This window comes from Marmota monax, unplaced genomic scaffold (genome assembly GCF_021218885.2).
Source record: "Marmota monax isolate L192 unplaced genomic scaffold, Marmota_monax_Labrador192_F-V1.1 WCK01_AAM20220418_F8-fsc00076, whole genome shotgun sequence".
Taxonomy (NCBI): Eukaryota; Metazoa; Chordata; class Mammalia; order Rodentia; family Sciuridae; genus Marmota; species Marmota monax.
In genome coordinates, this window is record NW_026692843.1 from 4027869 (window position 1) to 4043948 (window position 16080).

Sequence of the window (16080 nt, forward strand, 5' to 3'; positions counted from 1 at the left end):
GATGGGGGTCTCTGTACAAATCTTAGCAAGTGCAGGTGGAACATGGAGACGCAGGAAGGATCCCCCCGTGCACACCGAGGAGGGAGGCGAGTCCTGCAGGAGGGCCAGTCTCCCACCTGCAGACAGGTCGGGGCAGGAGCCAGGAGTTCTAGGAGCTGTTTTTCTACCTATCCAGAGCTCTGGAACCGCACTGAAGGCTGACCTGGTCTCTTGGAGGGAAGGCTGCTGGACACTGCCATGGCTGGCTCCCTTCTCCCTCCAATGCAGAACAAGCTTGCTCCCTACATCTTACCAAGTGCACCACTTCCTTCTGAGAACTCCCCTGGCCAGGCCTGCTCACAAGACAGAGCCTGGATGGCTTAGCCTGGCCCCTGATGTGTCTTAGGAAGTGTGCTTCCACCCCTACTCTGTGATCAACCCCCTCTAGGGATGCAGTCCTGCAGGGACCCGCAGGGAACACATACGTATACACATGCACACATGCATGCACACACAGTTCCATTGCCCAGTCTATATCTCTCTTAGTCCATTTTCTGCTGCTATAACTTAATGCCTGGAATCAGGTAATTTATAAAGAATAAAGGTTTCTTTGTTTCATAATTTCGAAGACTGGGATGTCCAAGAGTGTGATGCTGGCGTCTGCTCAGCCTCTGGTGAGGGCTTTTGGCTCCTTCATAACACGGCAGAGGGCAGGACAGGGTGACATAGGTGTGTTAGCTCAGGTCTCTTCCTCTTCTCCTAAGGCCACTAATGCCATCATGAGGCACCAGCCTCATGACCTCATCTAACCCCAATGTCCCAAAGGCCCCACCTCCATGTACCAGCAACGTGTAGATTTGGGGGTCAAGTTTCCAGTTCATGAACTTGGGACCATTCAGACCACAGCAGGCCCTGCTCTCTGCCCATGTGCCTCCCCCTGTGCCATTCATTCGTTCCTGCAGTCCTTTCCCCAAACCACCCTCTCCTCCAGAAGCTGCCCCCTGTGCCCCTGGCCCCTCAGTCCTGCCCCTCTCTCTGAAGGCCCTGCAAAGATCACGGAGCCCAGAGTGTGGGATAGGAGGGGATTTCAAACAGGCACATGGACAGACCCTTCTTTCTAAGGACTTTATTTTTAGTTGCTTTTTAATTATGATTCAGCTTCTTTTTTTAAAAACAACTTTTTCCCATTTTTTTTTAAAACCTTAAGCAAATAAGACCCCAAGTGGTATTAACATGGCAGAAGTCCTGGGGCAGTGGGAGAGGGCTGTTTCTCGACACCTGCCCCAGCCTTAGGGATGCCACCTGGACACCGCTCCCCCAGAGCCACTGTTCCTGATTCTGTCCTTCCCTGCAGACAGCCAGCTCCTGGGGGCGGGACACAAGGCAGGCATGGTGCCTGGCTCACAGTGAACACCCAGGGCACTGCCTGAGCTGTGCCTACGAGCTCCGGGGCCCTGCCTCAGGCAGAGTGTGCCACTGGCCACCCAAAAGTGACTTCCTCATTGCCTAATGCCGGTCAGGCGGTGACAGTGCGCTGGCCGCCTGCAGCTCGCTGCCTGCACCATTCCACAAGGATTCCAGCAAGGATTCCGGCAGAGGCCTGCAGGCTTGTCCCTGCAGGAGGAAGGGCCCTGGGTGAGCCTCCTTCTGCAGAGTATCAGGTGACTTGAGCAGTTGGAAAACCAGGTTGAGACCGGTAGTGTCCTCCACGTCCCTCAGAGGCACCCTTCATAGCCAGGTCAGCGGGTTCCCAGACAGGGGCCGTGAGCCTGGGACTCGCTTGCAGCCCGTGCCATGCATGGCCCCTGCATCCCCCGGAAGGAGGCCGAGTTGCTCAAGTCGCCTCACTTGTCCACTCACTCACGTCAGTGAACGGCCACTGAGCTCCTGCTGGCCGACGGCAGTAACACTACCCTTTATTGCACGCCTCCTGCCCTGGAGACACAGCACTGATAGCTCCCCTCTCACTTACCTGCAATCAGGAGGCTGTCGTTTAATGAGATAATACACGCCTTCTGCCAGGGCTGCCTGTATTATTACTGTTCTCATCTCAGCCTTGCTAGCCCCAAGGGCCAGGCTCTGTAGGTAAAATGCAGGAGTCTCCCCGGAGCCCATGAGGGCTCTTGGGTCATTATGGGATCCAGCCAGGTGAGCTATTCCAGAAGGAAGTTTTCCGTGCACACTACAGAGGGAGGAAAGATTCCCCCGGCTGCCCTCTGACCTGGGCTGGTGAAAGGCTAGTCTTTCCGGAGGGAGAAAGGTAAGGCAGAGCGTCCTACCAGCCAGGAAGGGCTTTGGCTCGGGTGTGGCCAGGGCACCAGCAGGTGCGCATTTGTGGAGGGGCTGGGGTGCCTATGCGGTGGGTGGTGAGTGGGAGCGGGCGGGAGGGATGACCAGGAGCGCTATGGGCGGCGCGAGCTGGCTGGATTAGCCATCTCTCTGGGTGCTTCTGATTTGGGAAGGTCACAGGCTACAGGAGTCCCACACTCTCCCTCTTCCTTCCTCCCGCTCATGTCCTGAGTCCAGTTGCTCCTCTCCACAGCCCACCTCGCCCACTGCCGCCGGGTGAGCTCCCAAGGCCCAAGGCCTAGCCCCCCACTCTGGCCCCCCTCCTGCCGCTCACTCTCCAGCCACCCCCTTTCATCCTGGACCCTGAGCACTTGGCCAGCCTGGACCCCTTCTCATGGTGTCCCCTTGGCCGGGCGTGTCACCCTCAGGCTTCATCTTGGCCTTCAGCTGTCATGTCTTGTCCTTTCCCCCTGTGTCGCCCAGCTGGGATGCCCTCCTCCTTCTCCTGGACACGTGTCTGCCCGCAGTCCTGCCTGGGAGAGGCCGGGTGTGGGTGAGTGGGGTGGAGCTCGTGGTCGACGTCCCCGAGTCTGTCCACTGGGCCCTGCTACTGGCAGACCCACTGGGTGCACTGGCTGAGATCTGGGCGCGTCAAAGGGCTCCTTTGGGCAGGAGGGTCAGGCCGGGAGGCTCCGAGCGGCTGCTGTGCTCCCAGGAGGAAGCGACAGAGAAAGAGTCCAGCAGGCGCCCTGTTTGGCCCCAGGCCCTGCCATCTTACGGCGTCACTCACTCTCACGTAGCTCAAGCTGCCCTAAGAGGAAAGGTCATCATCTGTGGCTCCTGAAACTGAAAGGCCATGGGAAGAGGGTGTCTCTTTCCTCCAGGTCCAATAGCAGCACTGAACCGAGGCCGATGGACGCCAGCATTGAATTGCGCACTGGGCAAGAGGGTGGTGGGGAGGGGGCTGCCCCCAGCTTTGTTGACAAGGAGTCGGGGGTGGCCTGTTGGTTTGCCGGAACTGCAGAATGAAACAGCCTGGGCCCGAAGGCTTGCTGGCAGATGCACCGTTTCTCCCAGCTCTGGGAGCTGGGTCTGAGGGGAGTAGCCGCGAGGTCCCACCCCCTGGGACCTTGCCCTTGTTTGCAGACGGTGTCTTCCTGCGGTGTCTGATCTGGTCTCTGTGCCCACTCCCCTGGTGCCCTTCTGTGGATCCACATTTCCTTCTGTGGGTGAGACTGGATTAGGGCTCATGCTAATGACCACACTGTACCTAACCCCTGCCTCCTGATGCAGTCCTTCCTGAGGTATGGGGAGTGAGGGTTCCACGGGCAGGCCATAACAGTGGGTCCCAAAGGACAATCAGGATGGTGTACCCAGGGATGGATGGCTGGGGGGGCAAGCACAACAGGTGATGGACACGCATCGTAGCTCCTGACCACCTCTTCACGGGGCTGATGACCCAAACAGTGGACAGGAGGGACCTCCTCTAGGTTGGAAGGGAAGGAGCTAAGCTGAAGCCAGGCGGCGGCTGGAACAGGGCCCTCGAGGTCCTCTCCCAACCCCGGGACAGCAGCAGTCCCCACTTATGAGCAGGGGCTGTGACTTCTTTCCACGTCTTTCTTCATTATGCTCCTCATTTCCTGTATTTTTGGGGCACATAGAGCATACTTATGACACTAGTTTCACTATCCCTGTCACTCGCAGGACTGTGTCTACCGACCGGTCGAGGGCTGGACTTTCCTGCGTCTCCACGTGGCTGGCGACTTTCGACTAGACGCTGGACACTATGAACTGGACGTTGCCCGGTGCTGGATTTCACTGTGTTCTTTGACAGCCTGGACTTTGTTCCTACAGGCAGTGAAGTTCCTTGGGCTCAGCTTCATTCTCTTGAGCTTTTCTTCTAAGTTTTATTATTTCCCAGAGCAGCTCTGGGTTTCGGGCTACCTCAGCCTTGCTGGGAAGGTGTCACCCTTCAAAGAACTTGCCTGACACCCTGTGTATGAGGAGGTCTTCCCACGGGGACCGTGGGGAACCCAAACTACTGCTGGAGCCCAGGGAGCTATTCGGGCCGGCTCCTCTGGTGTCCCTGCGGCTGCTGGCCTCAGGAGCTTCACTGTGCACACATGTCCCTCTTCCTCAGAATCTTCTGCAGATCCCAGGCCCTGTAGCAGACCCTCGTCCTGGGTCTCTGGCCTGCACCTCCCAGTGGCCTTGGCTTCTCTGCACTCCATATCTCTTTACTGGGAGACCCAGGGTTCAACTGCTGCCTGTCCCGGGCTGCAGCCCAGACACTGCTTCCCTGGAGCAAGTTGGGCAGCTGCGGGTGCACCTCATGCTCCCCTCCTTTTGGGGATTGAAGTCCTGCACCACCTGATATCCACAATGGAAAATCTGGAGTCCCCGGGCCAAGTCCTTGACATCATTTCATAAGATCCTCATAACCGCCCCCTAGCAGTCACGCTATGTTAAAAACGAGGGCAGAGTGTCCAGGGAGCTTTCGCAGAATCGGGCAGCTATCAAGGTCGTGCTCACATGCCTGACCCTCCCAGCACGGTGGAGGGCCCTGAGGCCCAGGGCCGAGGCTCACAACCCAGATTCAGATGCTTCAATTCCAGGGACTCCTCTTGCAGCTGCCTGGCCCCAGCTCCAGGCTCACGGCTCTGTGTCCTGGTGGTAGGGACAGCTTGGTCTGCATTTATATTCACTGTCACGTTGGCCCACAAGGCACACTGGAGCAGCACACAGTGTCCCCCACGGAGCAGCTCACGGAACCGGCTGACGTTGGATGCCCCGGCCCTGCCTTAATAACGGCAGAGAATGCTGAGCACACACCTGGGTGCGGAGCAAAGCCGGGGCCCTGGACATGAGGCCAGTCCAGCAGCCGTCTTCCTGGCCAGGCGTGAATCTCAAGCTTCTTTCCCGCTTCGCCCTGACTTTATAAACAATGGCAGACATAGAAAAAGTAGAGATGGCACGCTCATAGACCATCACCTGCAGTGAACACTTTCCCCTCTCCTTTTACTTCAAAGGAGATGACAAACGCCACACAGTTCACTTCTAAATGCTCCAGCCTGTTACTGAAACATAAGGACCTTCTCCATCTAACAACAACAATAGTATGATTTCACACCTGACGAAGTAAATAACTAATACAATCGAAACCTGGTCCATAGTTCAAATTCCCTCCTGTCCACAACACCTTTTAGAATTGATGAGTAGAAGCAGCTCCAGTCCAGGGCTGAACACTGTTTCTTTTGCAGGGCTGGGAACGGAACTTAGGGCTTTGTGCAGGCGAGGCAAGGGCTGAGCTACAACCCAGCCCCCCAAACAGTGCATTCCAACATTGCCCTGTTTCTTTTGTCCTTTAGAACCCACAGCAGTTCTTCCCTGGCTACCCCATGCCCCATGATACTGATTTCTTGAAAAGCCCTGGGCAGGGTCTGATGGGATCCCGCCTTCCCACTGACCAGTCCCTCCTGGCATCTCTTAACTCCTTTCTTTCTCCTCTATTTCTGATACTGGAAGACAAGTCTGAAGTCAGGATTATATTCCTCTGAGCTGTGTGTCACTGGGCATTGTGACCCCATGTCTGCTCATCTGATATGACGCCCAGCTCTGCCCCTGGGTCAAGGGGCAGATATCAGATGACAAGCAATCTGCTCCAGCCCCTCTGTGCACAAAATCCTCACACCCTGCCTGGTTCTCATCTGCTCCCTCAACAGGGCCCCTGAATCCTGGTGCTGGTTATTTCACCAGGAGAAGCTTTTGCTCCATTTACCTCCTGAGTTTGCACATGGTGAAGGTATAAAAATATTTCAAGTAAAAACCTGTCAAGATTTAAAACTACAGTAATATTGTGACATGATTGATTCTGCCATACATTGTGAGGGGTCACTAGTCTGAATTTACACTGATGGTTAGGACTGGGTCACTGTAGCCCCAGCGTTCTCGGGTGGTGTGTGTTCGGCTTGTGACCCTGAGGTTGCACAAGATTCAGACTGGCTCTCTCTGGCTCTAGGAGCCTTGAGGTCCTTGGAGGCAGCTGGCATAGGCGCAGTGCCGAGCAGGTGTGGTTGAGACCTGCACCCTGGTCAGGTCAACCCAGGAGTTCAGAATGCCCACTGGCCACAACTGGTGGGCCAGTCCTGATCTCATACAACCACAGGCCAGGCAGTCAGAATCACGGACCCAAGTTTAAAGCTGCAAGATGAGACACTGCCCAAGCCAGGCAGGGGACACCAGCGGATCTCCTCAGAGCTTCTGGGCTGCAGCCGCAGGCACGACGTCCCAGCCACGACGTCCCAGCCATACCTGGGCACACACGGCCATCGTGGGGCCAGAGCACACTGTCTCACCTACAGGGTCCACGGTCACCTCGAGTTTTAAAATCCTGATTTATAATATATTTATATCAGAGTGAAAGTAGCAACTGTTGAGAAATGTGAGCCCTTTCTTCACCATACCGACCCGGAGGGAGGGTCCGGCCCTAGGTAGGCTGCCGACATGCAGCCGTGCCCTCTGAGGTCCTTGGTGATTGTGAAGCTGGTGTGACTGCTTCTGGTTTATGTGTAGGAGATGTAAGAGAATGAGCACCTCAGGTTTAGAATCAGGCAGATGGCCAGAAACAGGAGGCCTCGGCAAGGCTGGCCTCCCCAGAGCGTGTGAGTTTCAGGTCTTTCACAATAACATGCCATGTTCAGAATTGAAAGGGGGCACAGAAGAGAATGTTAATTGTCACTGAAATCTGTCCTCCTGGTTATCTCTGCAGAATTCCAAACTCCTAGTAAGACAGAGAAGTTCTCTCCCTCTCCAGCTCACTGTTATTTCCTGTTGTTCCCCATGTTCATCCATACCAGCGGTTCAGTTCCTTGAAGGCTTTGTGTGTCTTCCCACCCCAGGGCCTTTGCACATGTGGTTCCTCCTCCAGTTCACCTAGCTGGTTTTTGTTTATCTTCAGTCTGGGCTTAGGGAGTTTTCTCAGGAAAGCCTTTCCTGATCAAAAGCAAGTCAGGCCACTGTGCCATTCATCTGGGAGCATCTGCTTCTCCTGTCTAGCACCTTCACAGCTGCTTCTCCTTCCAAGGTTTGAGTCACTGGATTACTCCCCCAGGGTCTGAGCGCCTGAGTCTCTGATTTCCAGAGAAAGAAGGCTCAAAGTGGATGAGTGACGCTGAGTGGCATGTGAGCCCTGGCTGCTTCCCTCTGCCAGAGTTAAGTTCCTTATCAGTAAAACAGTCCTGAGCTTTCTACGAATCTGTGGCTGAGTTACCAGAACTCTCACTTCCCACGTCATCCTCTTGCAGACGGCAAGTTCCTTCTCAGGCAAAGGTTCCTGGCCATTCCAGATGTTTCTTTGAGCTGCATCTGGGTGGACTGCTGACTGCTCTGGCTCAGGTGGCCCTGCTGGGCAGTGATGTGCTTTCTCTACAGTGGCCAGGTGGCCGAGCCGACTCCCCACCCTGGCATCTCTGTCACCAGTCCCCACCCAGGGAGCCTTTCATACACCCTGTTCCTCAATCCCTGGAGGTTGTGCCTCGTCACTGATTCCTGGGGGCTTGGTGGAGAGGGCACCCTTTGAACTCTCCACAAAACCAGGCTACCCCATCCCACCAGGCCCTTCACCAGGCCACGGCTTCCTCCTTTTCTTGGCTTTAACCTATTCTTCTTCTTCTTTTTTTAATCTTTATTTATTTATCTTTTTGTGGTGTTGAGGGTCGGACCCAGGGTCTCACACCTGAGAGGCAAGTGCTCTACCACTGAGCTACAGCCCCAGCCTGGCTTTAACCAATTCTTTATGGTTTTGGTGAAAATAAATAGGTGTGTGTAAACATTTTCCCTGGAGATCGGGAGGCGTCCACTTCGGCGTGGGGAACACCAGGACAGCTCTCCTGCAGCGAAGACGTGAGGATCCTGGGGCTCCTGCTGCCCCTTGGGCTTGGCTGTCTTCCCACTTCCTCTCTTGGCACTTCAGCAGGCCGGGGGTGGGGTGGGGGGCGGCTGAGGCCTCCGGGTGGCTTGCTCCCCTCATTCAGGGCTCAAGCCCGAGCTTGAAGCACCCTCTTCCTTCCCTGGGAGGTCCCTGCCCACTCACTGACCTGGTCGCTGGCCGGCCTGGCGTTCCTAGCACTGGACACAGAGGCAGCTCCTAGCACTGGACACAGAGGCAGGCGTTCACTTCAAGCTAGTCCCGCGAATGAATGGACCCCGTGCTCCGGAAGGCCCTCCGGGGCCCTCGGGGTTCTGCTCCTGGGCTCTCCACCAAGGCCAGCACAGCCCCAGACTGGCTCGGCCGCGCAGTGCCCCGCAGGCTCGCCCCCCACTCCGAGGGCGCGCCCCTGTCATGGACGAGATGGGCCAGAGGGCTGCGGGGACGCGGGGAACCGCGGAGAGCAAGACGTCGCCACCCGCGGGGCCCCATATGCTCACGCGGCGGCCACGGGCTGGGGGCTGCGGGCCGGGCGGGCGATCGGGGCCAGCGGGGCGGGCGTGCAGCCCGCGGCCGTCCCGCCTCTCGCCGGCGCTCCCGGCCTTTCCCATCCGGCCCGCGACGCTCCGCCCGCCCCGTCCCACATGACACCGCCTCCGCTGCAAACTTTTTCCTCCCCATCCTGTCGCGGCTCGGAGGGATGGAAAATGGCGGCCTAGGCGCGGAGTTTCCTGCGCGAGCGGCGGCGGCTCCCGGCGGCGCGGGGCGCGCGGCACCATGACGCGCTGGGTGCCCACCAAGCGGGAGGAGAAATACGGCGTGGGTGAGCAGCGCCGGCCCGCGCCCCCTTCCCGGCCGCGGCGGGCGGGCGGCGCCGTGGAGCCTGTTGCCGGCCGCGGCGGGGCGGAGGCGGCGCTCCCGGGGCGTCCCGCCCGCTCCCCGGCCCGCGCCCCCGGTCCGCGACCGTCCGCCGGGGCGCGCAGGGCGGGGGTGGGCGCGCGGCTCCCCGCGGGCTCCCGCGACAGCGGATCCCCGCGCCGCGGCGGCGGAGCTTCTAGGGGCCCGGGCTGCCCCACTCCCGCTCCGCTGCGCTGGGCCCGCGCGGGGAACCGGGGTCATTGTTTTCGTGCTTCTCCGCCTCTTTGGCGAACTTGGGCGTCTGGGGCTCGCGATGGGCAGATTCAGGTCTCCGCGCTCGAAACTTAGACTTTTCTTCCCCAGCGGGGAGGGGCCGCGCCGCCCGCGCTGGCGGATCGCCCCTGCGTGCTGTTGGGTGGTCCTGTCCCGGCCAGGGGGCGACCCTCGGGCTGGAGACCGGTTCGCGAGAGCGGGGACCTGGTTCTGCCCCGCTCTTCTTTGTCGTTTCCTGAGGCGGTTGGAGGGAGTCGGGTTGCAAGTTTGTGTTGCGACCCGAGTACACATTCCTGAGAGCGCGCCTTTCCCGGTGGCAAAACAAACCGACCCCCCAGCCTGCTGTTCTGCGCCCTGCGCGCCGCGCTGCCCCAGGCCTGCCGAGGCCTGCGGGTTCCTGCCCGCTCGCGGCTCGCCCCCTCGTGCAGCGCCTCGCCCGGCTCCCAAGGATCCCGGGATCTTCCAGTCTCCCTTGCCTCCTGCCACACCACCCGCAGGGTCCTTACCTGGCTCCCTCACCCGGCCACATGAGCCTGACATGCAGGCCCCTTGGGAGCTTGCCCTTTGGTCCAGGTCCAGGGTGCCCTCCCGTCCAGGGTGCCCTCCAAGGTGCCTTGTCACAGCAGCTCTGCCCCAGGAGCCTCTGCCCACCCTCTGCACGCTGCTTCAAGGCTTCCCACCCACCCTTGCTCCTCTGCCCTTGTTCTCAGGGCTTGCTCCTTTCTTTGAACTCCAGGTGTTTCTGTTAGGTGACCCTAGGTGGTGGCCATGGAACAGTCCTGGGAAAACCTTTGTCCCCTCTGGGCCCACTGGCAGCTTGTTCTGCCTTTGGGGTTTGTGGGGTCTCCTTGCTTTAGAACTGAGGCATAGTCATCCCGAAGGTGCGCTCAGGAGCTAGGGTTTCGGCATGGACCAAGGTGTAACCAGCAACCTGGGCCCTCTCAGTCTGCATATAAGGGAGGAGGTTTGAGATGGAGAGTCCAACTGAGAGAGCTTCAGGTTGTGGTGACAGTCCTGCTGTGGGGATTGCTTGCCCTGCCTTACACCACCAGTACTCGTACTCCACAGGTTCTGGACTGGAACCCTAGTCCCTGGGTGTTCACACTCACTCCTGCTATGCTCTATCTGCCAACATGTCCTGTGCTCATGGGGCAGGCAGGGCCTTCTCTTTGGGACATCACATTTTGAAAGAAACCTTGGTATTCTCTGTGATCTCTGGGGGCAACCTGGGTGGTGTTGGTGAGCACCCTGTAGTGTGTCTTGACCATCTAGAGAAGACCCAGGGGAGCACTCCCGGATTAGACCAGCAGTGGACCAGAACCTGGCTGTGCCCTTCCCAGTTAAGTCACATGCCTTCCAGAAGATCCTCCAGCACTCGGGGTTGAGGCTTCTAACATCACACCTCTCGCTCACACCTTGATTTTAAGAAAACCCTGCATTGGAAAGTTCCCCAAGAGAAAAGTATATGAGATGTTGCCCGGAAATTCTAGCAAGGAATGTGAATGACTGTCCAGTGGAGGAGAGGGTGGGTTTGTGTTTCCCTTCACCAGAGTGGGGACATAAACCAGCTGAGCTGGTTGGGAGTAACAAGACAGCCTCTGGAAGACTTTTAGGATCAGCGCCTGCCGGGGAGGGTGGGAGCTGAGGATCAGCCCATGGACGGAAGGCATCCCTGGATTCTTTCCAGGCTCCCTCTCGCATGGGAGTTCATGTGTTGGTTCTCAGGACAGGTGCAGGTGGGAAGGGTGTTGGCCCTGAGATGCAGGGATCTGTTCTCAATAGGTGTCTAAGGGAGAATGAGTTAGCAACCTCTGCATTTCTTTTTGGGAGCCTAACAACGGGGCTGTGTTTCCCTCCTGGGGCTCTGGTGGGTGGGCCATGCTTCCACTTAGGCCACTTGGCCCATGAATGAATCACGAGGGGAAAGAAAATGATAAAACTCCATCTCATTTGGAAACATGAATCACAGCTCATTGTTTGCAAGTACTTGGAATCTGGTAGGAGCATTGTTTGCAAATGAGACACTTCAGTTATTTATTTGTTTTGTAAAATTGAGAAAAAAGTAAATACCCCAGATTTGTGGCTCCAGCAAGAAAAGCTGGGCGGATTTATCCCGGGGGGGGGGGAGGGGGGGGGGCTGAAACTTACCTGCTGACTCTGCCCCTCCTCCACCTTGGGTCTGAGTGTGGCCGGCCATGTTTAGGGACCTGGCTTATTAATGCAAGCATAAACCTTGTCGTGGCTGTCACACTGAGGGGTGGGTCAGATGATGTTTTTCCATCACCTCGTAGCTCAGCAGGGTTGCATGTTCTGATACCAGTAAGATGAAGTTCTTCTGAATCCTCTTCCTTAGATTAAATGAATAGATACAGAATGTACTGGAGGTACACCTGAGCACAGAGAGGGTATGGAAGGCAGGATAATGGCTCTACAGATGTCCGCAACTTCTAGACCCTCAATATGATCTGATACATGGCAAAATGGTCTCTGTGGATGTGATCAAGGTTTCAGCTTTGGATGGGGAGAGACCATCCTGGCCCTTCACAAGCCCCAGGGTCCTTGGCTGGGTGGTCATGGAGAGGGAGTGAGTGGAGGATTGCTACAGGAGGGGCAGTGAGACTCCAAGCCTGGGATGCCTTGGAGGGGGCAGTTGCTGCTCTCAGATGTAGGGACTCACTTGCAAGGACCGGAAGGAGGCCTCAGGAGCTGAGGGTGGCCCCTGGCTGACCACCAGCCAGGAAATGGGACCTCAGTCCAATCACAAAGAATGGATTCGGCCAGCACCTTGAATGAGCTTGGAAATAACTCCTCCCAGTGCCTCCTGATAAGAGCTGCTGGCCAGGGCCTGGATTTGGGACCTGGAGCCTGAGCCCCTGGGCATCTGACCTGCGGAAGTGTGATCTTGGGCTGCTCAGCTTGTGGTACTTTGTAAGGCAGCAGCGGAGGACAGAGGCAGAAGGGAGGAGGGCAGCCTGGGTAGGATCTCTGCTGCCCTTGAGCTCCGTTATTAGGTTGATTGGAGATAATGAACCCAGTGTTTGTCATCTGGCCTCTTCCAAGTAAGCTCTCCAGCAGGGGACGGGGCCTCAGTACCACAGTCGTGGTGAAGTCCTGGCATTTACTCATTCTGCAACCCCTGAGCAAATTGTTCGCCCTTCCTTCACCTGCGGTTGCTCATCTGTGAAGTGGATCTAAGTCTGCCTACTCCAGACTGGGGAGGACTCAAGTGAGATAGGGTGGCAGAGCCCGTGCTTGAGATGTGCCAACTACTCAATGAAAGCAACACTTTCACTAATTTTTTTTTTTTAATTTAATAAAGCACAGAGTTTAGCAGTATAGTAGCCAGTGACTTCCTGTTTGGATTTAGCCATCACAGTGGCTGGTAAAGTGATTTCCTTCGAAAGTTGATTTCCTAATGTGTGTTTTGCCCCTGGATTGGGGGGAAGTCACATCTGTCTGCTCTGTGTGGGGAGCATGATGTGTCTGTGGTCACGGTGGCTGAGTGATGATCACTGATCGTTGTTAGGGATAGTGTAATGCCAGAAGAAATTTGGAAGTGCCAGAGAGATTGTTTCTGTTATCTACAGTAGCAAGCAAGCTGCTACTTTGGGAAAGAAATTAGATTTAATCATAAACAAATTGATATGCAGGCATCTCCATTCACTAGAGTTTCAGAAAAATCAAATTAAGGCATGTTCTATTTCCACAAACTTGATTTTAGTCTGGAAACATAAAAGTTTTAAATTTATTGTTGTGTCAGTGTTTTTCCAGGATCTTGGGTGTCTGATCAGGATTGTCTTAGGGTGTGCAAGTCCTTCTTTTTCTTACATGTCACCTCTGGGTTCTGACAGTGGAAGGAAGAGCAGGATTGCCTCTTTGGCCTGTGCAGTGCCTACCCACCCACCCTCTCTCCTTCTTTTCCTTTTATTAAGCTTGTATTTTCAAGCTCTTAGCACCACATGCAGTTGTGAGAACGATGGAGCCATGTACCCATTATCAATTTCCAACAAGTTCATATCCTACGAAACTGAGGGACAGTCTTAGAACCAGGATCCTGGCTACCCTTTCGTGACTGTGCCCACCTCCCCTACGCACCCCTCCCCAAATCTCTTCTCTGTTTCTATACTTTTGTCATTTCAGGAAAGCCTGTTAATGGAGTTATGCAGCGTGCCACCTTGGGGGGGGGACTGGCTTTTTGCTCAGTGCAGTTCTCTGGAGGCCACGTGGTGGGGTCTTGTCCTTCCTTGGGGAAGGGCTCTGCATCCAGGTTGAGGAGGCCAGGAGGGGAGGCAGAGTGGGCAGGGCCAGCACTCTTCACAACACCTCCATCCCATCATCTGCTGCCTTTCAAATGGCCTCAGGGTATTGGGGAGGGCTTGAGAGAGGAAGCCAGCTGGGAGGTGGCCAGGGAGGGGCCAGAGTTTGGGTGTCACCTGAATTGGGCTAGTCTTTGAAGCTCTCTGGCCTAGTTTCCACCTCTTCCCAAAGGGAGTGGAATGCTTGGCTTGCCAATGGGGGGGTTGACCCGGGGGTCGATGGGAGGGTCCAGGAACTGGTGTAGCTGTGGCATTGTTTGTGAGGTTGCTTCATGAATGTAGGGGAAGCACTTGGGAAGGGGGAGGACCGTCATTAAAGTCAGTGTGAAAAGGTGTGTTAGTCTGTGGGCCACCATCACCATACACGTTGGTGGGGCATGAACGATGGTGGGATGGTGGGGCATTCTCTCTGCTTGGCTACCAGAGGGTCATCTTCTCCTGCCTCCTTTTGTGAATATCTGGGTCCTGCCCTCCTTCCCTTACAAGGACACTGGTGGTATTGGGTTAGGCCCCACCTTGAAGACCTCATTTGAACTTGACCACCCTTTGAGGACCCCCGGTTGCATTCTAAGTGACTGCAACCCTGAGCTGAGTAGGCTAGCATGGGATCTGGGGCTCACACTCAGCTGAGACAGGGTATGACAGAAGGGTTTTCATCTGAAGATGCCCTCCGTCTTGGCTAGTCTGGGTTTTGTTCTTCCTTGTGAGGGTGCTATGGGGACCCTGGGAGCTAAGGAGCGCGGCTCCCAGTCTAAGCCACTCCTTTACTCGAGTCTAATTTGTTTCTGTGTTCAGACCTGGAAACTCCTTGTTATCAAGTTGGTGACAGGACAATACGGCCAGGTAGTCTGAGAGCCAAGAGGAAGTTGCGCGTCTCTCCGGCTGGCCGCTGGCACTGTAGGAACGGCTCCTGTCTGTGCTTTAGCTGCACCCAGTGCTCCTTGTTGACAAGCCCAGCTTGGGTTTATTTCCACTTTCTTGGCTTTTCTGTTTTTGTAGCATGGGGGGTGGCCGGGCTCCCTCGGATTCTGGGAGCCCATCTACCAGTGCTGGCAGGTGGCCGTAGGAGCCCGTGTTGCATGCCTCCTGACATATGGGGCCGCCCTGCAACTCAGGGGCTCTGTCAGCTTGGGGATGCAGGGAGCTGGCTCCTCTCCCTGTCACACTGTGTATGCCCTTAGTGGCCTGGAAGAGTCATAAGAACACTTGAATTTGGGGAGTTAAGGGGCAGGGGAGGGGCCTGACTTGTGACAAATAAATGATGCAGGGCTTGTTGATCCTTTCAGGCGCTGTTGGCTTGGCTGGCAGGCATCCACTCTTGCCTGCGGGAGGGGAGCTGGGCACACACAAGGCATACCCTGCCTTCAAAAGGCAGATGGTTGCACCCCAGCTGATGTCTGTCAGCTTGTTAAATTTTCATTTGGGCACCTTGAGGGGACAAAGGTGCTTTCTCTTAGCATATGGTTTGTTCTGTCAAAAGGTCTCAGTTTTGGAGTTGAGAGATCCGAGTTCTGATTCCGACTTCATCTCTTATTAGCCAAGTGACCTTGGGCAAGTTATTAACTTTAAGCCATTTTATCCCCTGTAAAACTGGTGACAATTCCAACCTCTGTGGGCAGTTCTGAGGATTAAGAGAGGTGACCCAGCACACACCTGGCCCCTGGTCTGAGCCTGATCAGGGCTGAGCCCATCCTTTGCTGATGGCTTGTAAGTGGCAGCCTGTTGCTTCTGAAGCCTCTGCCTGCTGCAGGAGGAGTGAAGATTGACAGCTCCCTAGAATTCTAACACCAGCTCTGAGGTCGGGTCAGGGCTGCAGTTCTAATTGCAGGGCAAGGTGAAGGCAGAGGTCTGAAGGCTCCCTGGATAAATCTCTCAACAGAAATGCTGCACAGTCTCTCTCCTGGTGCAGCTGCTGTCTGGAGTTGTTGAGAGCCGTGATCTGCTGCTCTTTGCTCTGCAGTGTGGTGCAGAATTTCTATGCCATTTTGAGTGATAGAACTTAATTGGATACACAAGGTGAACTTTTATATATAAATGTAGCAAAGTGATTTCCTTCCTGAATTAGGGTTGGCTAGCTGCTGTAACAAAAAGCCCAGTATTTTCCTGGCTTTCTACAATAAAAGTTTGTTTTTTGTTGGTGTCATGATCCAAGAGGGCGGGGAGGGGAAGGAGGCAGGGCGCAGGCTCTGTTCTGCCAGGCTATTCAGGGATCCGGCTTCTTTTGTCCTTGGCACATAGCAGTTTTTCTTCCTGGCTGGGGATGATGTGGTGGCTGTTCCTTGGGCTCATGAGCCTCTGCCTGGACCTCAGTCCCTGGCCAGACCTTCAGCACGTGGGGCCCAGGAGTGTTGTGGCCCGGCATGCTCTGCAGAAAGAGGAGAGCGTGGACCAGGTGGTCTCCCCCACCTGTCCTGTCTTGTGTTTCCCGTTATCAGGAAG

General features: G+C 55.9%; 1 protein-coding gene across 2 annotated transcripts in view; it reads left to right on the forward strand.

The window, feature by feature from the left end:
* The first annotated feature begins 8864 nt into the window (after nucleotides 1-8864).
* Nucleotides 8865-16080, forward strand: part of Dock1 (dedicator of cytokinesis 1) — a 446698-nt gene continuing 439482 nt past the window's right edge. For both annotated transcript variants that reach the window (XM_046448858.2, XM_046448859.2), the window contains exon 1: nucleotides 8865-9017. In XM_046448858.2, the coding sequence (XP_046304814.1) occupies nucleotides 8972-9017 (46 nt within the window). In that variant the 5' untranslated portion in view covers nucleotides 8865-8971. The remainder of the gene's footprint in view (nucleotides 9018-16080) is intronic.